Source organism: Dunckerocampus dactyliophorus, chromosome 1 (genome assembly GCF_027744805.1).
Source record: "Dunckerocampus dactyliophorus isolate RoL2022-P2 chromosome 1, RoL_Ddac_1.1, whole genome shotgun sequence".
NCBI classification, from domain to species: domain Eukaryota; kingdom Metazoa; phylum Chordata; class Actinopteri; order Syngnathiformes; family Syngnathidae; genus Dunckerocampus; species Dunckerocampus dactyliophorus.
Genome location: NC_072819.1, coordinates 38,191,273 through 38,199,881, shown reverse-complemented (window position 1 = coordinate 38,199,881; position 8,609 = coordinate 38,191,273). Strand labels below are relative to the sequence as shown.

Sequence of the window (8,609 nt, the reverse complement as noted above, 5' to 3'; positions counted from 1 at the left end):
AGAACTAAGCTGTTAATAAAAGATTTTACCAAGCCCGGCTGGCCCCGACTCTCATCCTCGCCATCTTTCTAGTATAAGTGATTTTGAGGTTACTGCAGGCTGAGCGGTTGCTGACATGAGGAAATCTCACGAGATCTTGAGGTGACGAGAACGAGACTTCAAGCACAGTCTATTGGAGTCAGCATACAGCACTTACTTCACTTGAGTATTATGTTAGGATCGTACTTTGTGGTTTGTATTGTAATCTCAGTAAAGTAGAAGGACATTATATTATTCCAATACATTTAAAGTCAAAGTGCAATTCCTCTCACATATAAAATTGAATACATGTACTTTGCATTCTAGTGTTGACAGTAATGTGCGGTAAGGGTCATGGCTGGTGAGGCACTGACTCTTTTGGAGGGTTTTTAATGCTAGTACAGGTTGCTCATTAAGTGGATAACAAGAAAAAGAACAGAATAATTCACGTTTGCTAAAAAAAAGGTCTTCAAATTGTTTTCAAGTACTTCTTAGTCCCTTTTATTTTTTTTATTAACTGGAAAACAGTGTTCTTACCTTTTATCTGTATATGAAGTACATGCAGCCTTTCTTTCCCCAAGAAATGTTTTGATACTTTGTTGCAAAAGTCTGATCACCTCCTGGTGAGCTTGGGTATATAATCATAATAAGGATGCAGCGGTACTGCAAGTGCCTCCAGTATGACATTTCTATGTATTTCATTGTCCGATTTGTCAGAATAACTATGTCACACTAACGTTAAACACATCATGATGTTCTTCAGACCGTGTAGTGTATAATAAATGCTTCTGCAGCATTACATTTGCGACATGCTGACAAAAAGGCAGGCGCCATGCTCCAACTCAGTGTGCAGTCTGACGGCAGGCAGGCACGCTCGCTGCAGCCTCACTTGATCAGGAAATGTGGAAAATTAAGCAATTTTTACTTAAGAAAATGTTCACAACAATTTGTCTAATATAGAAAATACATTTAGAATACAGTCCGATTGACAAATAATGCATTATCATTCGTTTGATTTTTTATTGGCTGGTGAGACTCTGCCTCACCTGCCTCCACTGACTGCACGTCACTGCTGACCATTATTCCAGCTGATAATGTGCTCTATTATGCATGTGCCATTAACCATACATATCAATTGACTATATGTACCATGACATATTTTCCATTATCTACATGGAGTAATAAAACTACCATTAAGTTCTGGCATTGAAAATAATTTTTAGCATTATTTTTTTTAAATAAAATACATAGATTAAAAAATACATTTTCTTATTTGGATATTGTTGATGAAAGTGCTTTTATTTTTTTAGAGTTGTTGCTCTCTGTATCTACAATTACAACTTCAATGACTACACTGTTGTGTCCTAGTATCAACACTTAGAAATACAGTATTGTGGCTATTTCAGGAGCCTCAAGTGTTTCTTGTGTTATCATTACTAAAACATTGCAAATATATTATGTAACACTGCTGTCTTTCGCTTCCCAACCTTAACACACATATTTAAAAAAACACTGGATACAGGGTCTATTTTTTTTTACTAAAAGAATAAATTTTATTTCAGCACTGTCATTTCCCAACCAGTACAAACATGACTGCCATCTTTGTCTCTTTCTGAACCATTCCTCCCCTCCCTCTGTAAGATCAGACCACCAACAGCCAGACAAAAAAAATGTCACTTTTTTTCTTCGCTCATCTTTCTACAAACAGTCTGGTGCTTCCATAATGCTAACAATGATGACAAATTATACCGACCATAATTATAACAGCAATAATGATGATGATAATATCTCTATAACAATAATATTATGGATATATTGGAACCCTTTTTGCTGCACAGGTAGTTTTTAGGTGGTTCTGGGTACTGAACGTGTTGCTGAAGGCATATTTGAACCAAATGGAGCACCTTGGCAAAGGGGAGGGGCTTATTATGATGGAGTTGTGAGGGCGGTTGAGGGGGGAGTGGCAGTGTAGAGACAGACAGATAGGGACCTTAATTCAATCTGGACAAATTGCTGTGAGAATCCTGCAGATAGCTCAGAACAGGTACAAGACAAGGCGCAGCTTTTCCACACTCAAACATTATAATACTGTTTACCGCCTACACTGCACAGCACGTTTCTTACCCCAGGACTTCTCTAACATTGTCAGGCTCTTTTGAGACTCCCACGAGCTGGGCAATGACATGGGTGGCCTTTTAACCACACAGTCAGGAGCGCAAGTTTTCCTTGCAAACCGTCAGCTGATGTTAGTACCCCTTCTGTAGGAGTGGGAATTGTCAGATCTACTCCATGATTGGTTACACAAATTATGTTTGAGGTCTCGTCCAATTAAAAACAAAAAACACTAAAATCCTGACCGCATGTGATCCGTTTTAGCAAACATGATATTAATTTCATATCCCACCCATCTCTAAGCAGGGTTTCAAGGAAAACTGTCCCGCTTTGGAGTCGAGGGAGTTAAGGCAAGTTTGAGATAGCGCAACGTTAGAAAAACAAAGGGGAAAGAGAGGGACACTAAAAACCCGGCCGCGACTGACAGCGTATTTGTCGAGCATCATTACTTCTCGTGAACTGGATCTGATGTGAGTGTGTGCAGTGGTTCACACAGCCTAAATTCAGTCAACGTGGAACTGTCGAATCAGCGTGAACGAGCGAGAGCAAGACACGGTGCTTCTTGCCTACTTCTCGCTCTTCACACTTCCATCCTGCTTCCCTGTCTGTTTGCGTCTCCACGACAACCACCGTGTTCGTCCACCGTTACCTCACAGTCTTAAAATTACATGTGCTGCAATGTCATTATACATATATATATATAATCATACTCATCTATAAACTCGGCAAGCTGTTGATATTTGTAGGACGCAGGGATAGACTATGGGAACTTTGGGGGACAGGATAAAAGGGGATTTTCTAGGTGTACTTTGGTTCTCAGGGGAGATGTTCCGCTGCTTTGTGCAAGGGTGCAGAGTTCAGCTTAGATTGGTAGAGGCGACCACAAAATTATCATTAGGGATATTATGAAAATCAACAGTGCAGACAATGGTTCTCATCAGTAACGGGCAATATTTACTTACGTACATTAATGGTGAAGTGGTCTAAAGATGCCATACAAAGGTAAGGAAAATCGCAATCATTACAGTTCAAATCTCTAGGTTGGCTAAGCGTATTTCAGTACTAACTGAAGCAATGGTAGAAGGATTAGAAGATGTAATAACATTAAAATAGTAAGAAAAACACAATTTGCACAACTGAATTTAAGTTTTTTTTCAGAATTTTTTTTTTTCCCAAACTGGCTAGATACATACAGAAACTGATTATTAACGTTAAGATAACCTTTACTGTTAGTTGGGTTGATTAAAGGGGCGGGGCAGCCTAGACAGAAAAGAGAAAGGCGGCCAATGTAAATGATCCTAGGGCTACGGGACAAGCAAGGAGGCAGTGGAGTGAAAGAAAGAACTTAAGGAAAGTTTCATTGTGACTGTGTGTGTTCACCAGTAAACTATCTGAGGTGACAGCGTGTGGTCCCCACGAAGAAATGACTGAGTAGCAATAAGGCCAACCGGTTGAAAGTTGGAACACTTTGGGGGCATATATTGTCAAAAGACTAACATTTGAAGATCATATAGGGTTTTAATTCAAATTGACTTTTGGAAACTCTGGTTAAGACAGTTTTACTCAAGATTAAGCTCTTCCCCTTCCTACTCCCCTTCCATTGCGGACATGTTGAATTGTGCAAGTGTAATCATATTAGCTTCCTAATTCTAATTTTTGTTAATAATGTTACAAACTAAACTAGACTATGACAATGACCATGCTGCTCCTTTTGTGACCTGAAGAGTGTTAAGAAATATCTCTAGAGGTGGTAGCCTGGTGCCAAATCCAAGGTAGCGTTGTTGCTTCGTGGGGACCAAATGGAGAGGGATCTGGGTGTTTGTGTGTGCGCTTGTGTGCTGAGAAAGAAAGAGCAGTTAAATGAAAAAAGTGTGGCAATAGAGGGGACAACATGTCAAAAAAGCAGGGGAAGAGGTGCTTGGTTTAACAAGCATTAAAAAAAAAAACACTAATCAAATCCCTATTGAACTAAAACAGACGAGGACAAAAGAGGGACACTACATCATGTATTGTGTTGCTGTTTTTAACCATACTAGCTATTGTGAAACTCAGGGTTTAACATCTATGTATGTGCATGTGTTGTGTGGCTATGTGCATGTATCAGCGTGGTACTCTTGTCTACCTGAAACCTGTATCATGTATTTTTTCATGTCATGCAAACATGAGTGTAGGGATTCAGAGTCAGTCGAATGTGTTAACAAATGATCTCCAATGAACTGACAACCACTCCACTGGCAACTGAAACTGCACAAATATATCACTTCAGTACGAAAGCAGAGAGAATGAGAGTGTGTGTGTGTGTGTGTGTGTGTGTGTGTGGTGTGTACTGTATTTCTTTGTGTGTAAGCGTACTCTTTTGTGTTTGTGTTCATGAGTGGCGATAGAGGGCATCATATACCAGATCACACTGGCTCGCCGCAGAAAAGCCATCCTCTAACGACGTACTTTGAAATACATGTCCTAATGTCAAAATAGTTGAAAGCAGTTAAGTATGTGACTCCTAGAAAGTCTAGACTTGGTATTTCGGCCAGTGGAGCCATATTCTCTAGCCTAGTCTTCATGTCTTGAGTGTTTAAGTCCAGACGCCGCTACTCTTGACCTGCTAAAAACACAGCACGCCACGGTGTAGGTTTACTTCTTACCAATAAACTCTCTTTTCATGTCATTAGGTGTTGAGACGACGGCGCGCCCCAGTCATGTGACGAGTGCAGGCCTACACCCATCGCTGGTCAGTTATTGGCATCTCACTTATAATGGTTGTGTTCATAGCATGGGGGATGTCTGACGAGACTACATTAACACTTACATATTGTCATGGTCTTTTCCTTTAAAACAGCATTTCCATGTCAAATTTGTGGCACGCAAAAGAGCACAAGTCATCAATATAGTATGAAAATAAGGTGCTTTCTTGTTGACTTGCCTTTTATTCTGTACAGAACATATTTCCACGCTCATGGCCAGCGTCTCTCGAGTAGGTCTACTGCTTTGAAACATGCAGTTGTTCGTTGTATAGAACTGATAAGAAGTACATATGTTTATTTCCATTGTCTGTGAGGGGACATTTCGTTCAATACAAACTTAAGTGCTTTAACAAAACAATTCACTATCGTAGTCTCCAAATATGTGTGGGACACTAGGGGCACTGTGAGGGCTCCCTCTCTCCATGACGCATGTTCTGACCCATAAAGTTTCCACCTTGTTGGGCAGTTACTCTACAGCAGAGAAGAGCATTCTGTTGGTTTAAAGTGACACACTAGAGCTTGGCAGCGCACATAGCTCTCCGCATGTGGCTATTGTCAAGACAACGGTTACTCATTCGCCACCAAAGGATGGAGGGATCTTTGAGGCGAGGCTGGCACATCCATTTTACATCAGTGACCGCATGTCAGCCAGCTGCGTTAAAATTCACTTTGGACGTTACTTTTCTGAAACTGACTCCTAGGAAACATGGAGAATCAGGTGTCCTTAGAAAGTTCTTTAGTGAATGAGGTTGCGTTGCAGGATCTGCATGGAACCTTCTGTTTATCTGCTGGGCAGCAGTCTTTTCTTTTTGGCCTTTAACTCTAGAAAGGTGCCTCAGAGTGTTTAACTTCTCTATCACCTGTCAGAGGACCTTCCAGTGTGGTTTAACATCTTAAAAACAAAGTGCCTCTTTGTCTGGAACCACTCTGTACACATTCTGACGTCTTTCAAATAGATCTCTACCGTTAAATGTCGTTCTACATGTCATTATCATTAATTAGGCGCACACCCCCTACACACAAGTCAATTAATCGGTATCAAGGGCATTTAAAATTTCTTACATTTAAATACAACATCAAGTGCTTCTGTTGGAATAGTACAATCATAACTTTGGGAGAAAGGGGCAGGAGGGTGGGAATATAATGTAATAATATTTTTTTATTTTTATTTTTTTTTTAAAGGAGCGGGGTAAAACCTTCCATACTTTAGGGATTAAGGTGCATGAATTCCTGGGGCTCATTAGCACAGCTAAGCTCTAGGCTATGCTACATAGGTCAAAGTAAAATAGCATCCTAATATGGTGGTGCAGACATGCTCCAGTGCTAGATAACCAATTGAACTATAAAGAGGGGTATGGATAGCAAAAATGCTAATTTCTTTTTTTTTCTTTTTTAGCAGGCTATCTTGCACAGTCGGGGGTTACTGTGCAGACAAAAGTCACTTTTGAATAATTCCAACAAATTCAGAGGTAGTCTCTGAATGTCTCTTTGATCTCCGTCAGTCAAAGCTTTACATGACATGACAATCACAAATCGCATCGACACACAGACCATGGTGACAAGGCCTAGATGTTGTAACCATGGAAACCACATCCAATCTGTCACCGGGAACCGCAATGTGTGCGCAGAGTTTCGAACATTGGGACCGTCAAAACGACATAGAAAACTCAAACTGTACAGGTGACCGCACTTGAAAGGGGGCTTGTTTAAGTGGTGAGTGGTGATGGGGTGGAACTTGAACCTTACTTTACTTTGTGTGTGGGAGGCAGGCTATTTTTTGAGGGCTGGGGCGCTTACAGACTTAGAGAAAATCTCTTTATAAAAACATAAAAGCACATGAGAAAACTAAAAATGGGGTTTGACTGCTTTGACAACCAACCGTTTGGATGCATCACATGGAGCAGAATAGAATATGAGATAGATATTCTAATAGCTTCCTGCTCCATGGGATAACATGCACAGTTAGCAGTCAGTGCTACAAAGACAGGGAAAGGCAGTCGAACACATAACTCTCTCTCTGAGCAGCGCATCCTGGAAAGGACGTCGTCACTCCTCCTTCTGTAGCGCTCCATCTGACGGGCAGTCGTCAAGGCAACAGGGGGCCTCCACTTCAACCCCCTCTGATTGGTTGTCTCTGCTGGCTAAGGCACACTGGATTGGCTGGGCCAAGGGGACCAGCTCCAAGGGCTGCCCGATGGCTGCTGAGCTGCCATTCAGCTGCTGAGTCGCAACCTCTGGCGTAGAGCCCACCTCTTCTGGGGGCTTTGGGGGACTGTTGGATGGAGGGGGTGACGATGTCTGGGGGAACGGAGGAGTTAGGAGAAATTGCAATTTCAGGCAAATTTTAATATGGTTTTCTGGTGGCCCTACTAATTCAGCAAATGTGTTTTCTAATGAGTTGCCCTGGTCATACCTGTGTTCTGCTGACAGTTGCCTTTTTCCCTCCCCGTAGCTTTGCTGGAATATCTTTACCCCTCCTGTGGTAAGCAAACAGAAAAAAGTCCTTATATTGAAGAGACTCCTTAACTGGGCAAGAAGTTGCCGCTTGTCCAAAAAGTTACTACATTCTACAGCAGGGGTCTCGAACTCAATTTCACTGGGGGCCACTGGCGGTAGAGTCTGGGTGAGGCTGGGCTGCATCAAGTATTGGCAGTGGGACTGGGAATCTCAGGGTATCTCACGATATGATATGATTTGCGATACATAGCTCACAATAATGATAGCATCTTGTTACAGCGATGGCCAACATAAAAATATTATTTAATAATTTTTTAGTTTGCTGCATTCAGCTTGGGATAGGCTCCAGCTTTCCCAAGACCCTAATTAGGACGAGTGGTATATAAAATGGATGAAATTTTTACAGCAGACCAGAATACAAGCAGCAATGCTGCAAAAAGAATGAGACTGTTTTAGTGCAACATATAGTGTAAACAGGATTTTACTTTCGGTGTCTGTTAAACAGTGACACTGTTTTAAACTCATTCAGAAAACACCATATCTCATGTCTCTCCAGTAGACCAACTGGTACAAGTACAAGCATGTCAAAAATATATATTTACTGTAGTATGGCAGTAGTGACCTATTCACCGAAAAGAGACAGAGAATGACCCGAATAAGATTGAGAAATCGTATCGATAATCCAAAATATGGAGGGAAAGGCTTCTTGAGATGTCATCTTTACTTCTGTGAAGAAGGTGTCGGACGTTTCGCTCCTCATCCGAAGAGCTTCGTCAGCGAACTAATAAGTGCTGGTAGCCTAGGCCTTAAATACAGTAAGACTTACTGTACAGTACAGATGACGTCTCAAGAAGCCTTTCCCTCGATGGACAACTCCTGTACGACTGAGAGCCTACACAGACGAATCCAAAGTATGGTTTAATATCGCGCTAGGTTGGGATAAAGATGTTTTGTCACACCCTTAACAGGAATGGTAGTTGGTTTGTGAAAGGTTTCTGAAGTTATGTTTAAAGTTAACATAGTTGTTGATTATTCCCCATAGTAGTAGCAGCCTCATGTTTGTTTATGTACCTGTTATACGTTGTCCTGTCATTTTGTGTTAGCACCGTGATTGTAGGTAGTGTTCTGTCTTGTGACACCCCCTGTCCCCATGTGTTAATGCCACTGTTAGTTCAGTGTTGGTATTTACATGCCACTCTAAGTAACACTGAACTTGCCCTAATGGCGCGGGCTGCAATTACACAAACCTTTGATGTCAAGTCGCGGACCACAAAATGTGAT

General features: G+C 41.4%; 1 protein-coding gene across 1 annotated transcript in view; it reads right to left on the bottom strand.

Annotated features, from left to right (window-relative positions):
- Positions 1 to 1,546: 1,546 nt before the first annotated feature.
- Positions 1,547 to 8,609, bottom strand: part of fam120c (family with sequence similarity 120C) — a 32,001-nt gene continuing 24,938 nt past the window's right edge. The window contains exons 16-17 of the mRNA XM_054792566.1: positions 7,285 to 7,348; positions 1,547 to 7,169 (exon numbers count right to left, since the gene is read on the bottom strand). Of these exons, the coding sequence (XP_054648541.1) occupies positions 6,918 to 7,169; positions 7,285 to 7,348 (316 nt within the window). The 3' untranslated portion in view covers positions 1,547 to 6,917. The remainder of the gene's footprint in view (positions 7,170 to 7,284; positions 7,349 to 8,609) is intronic.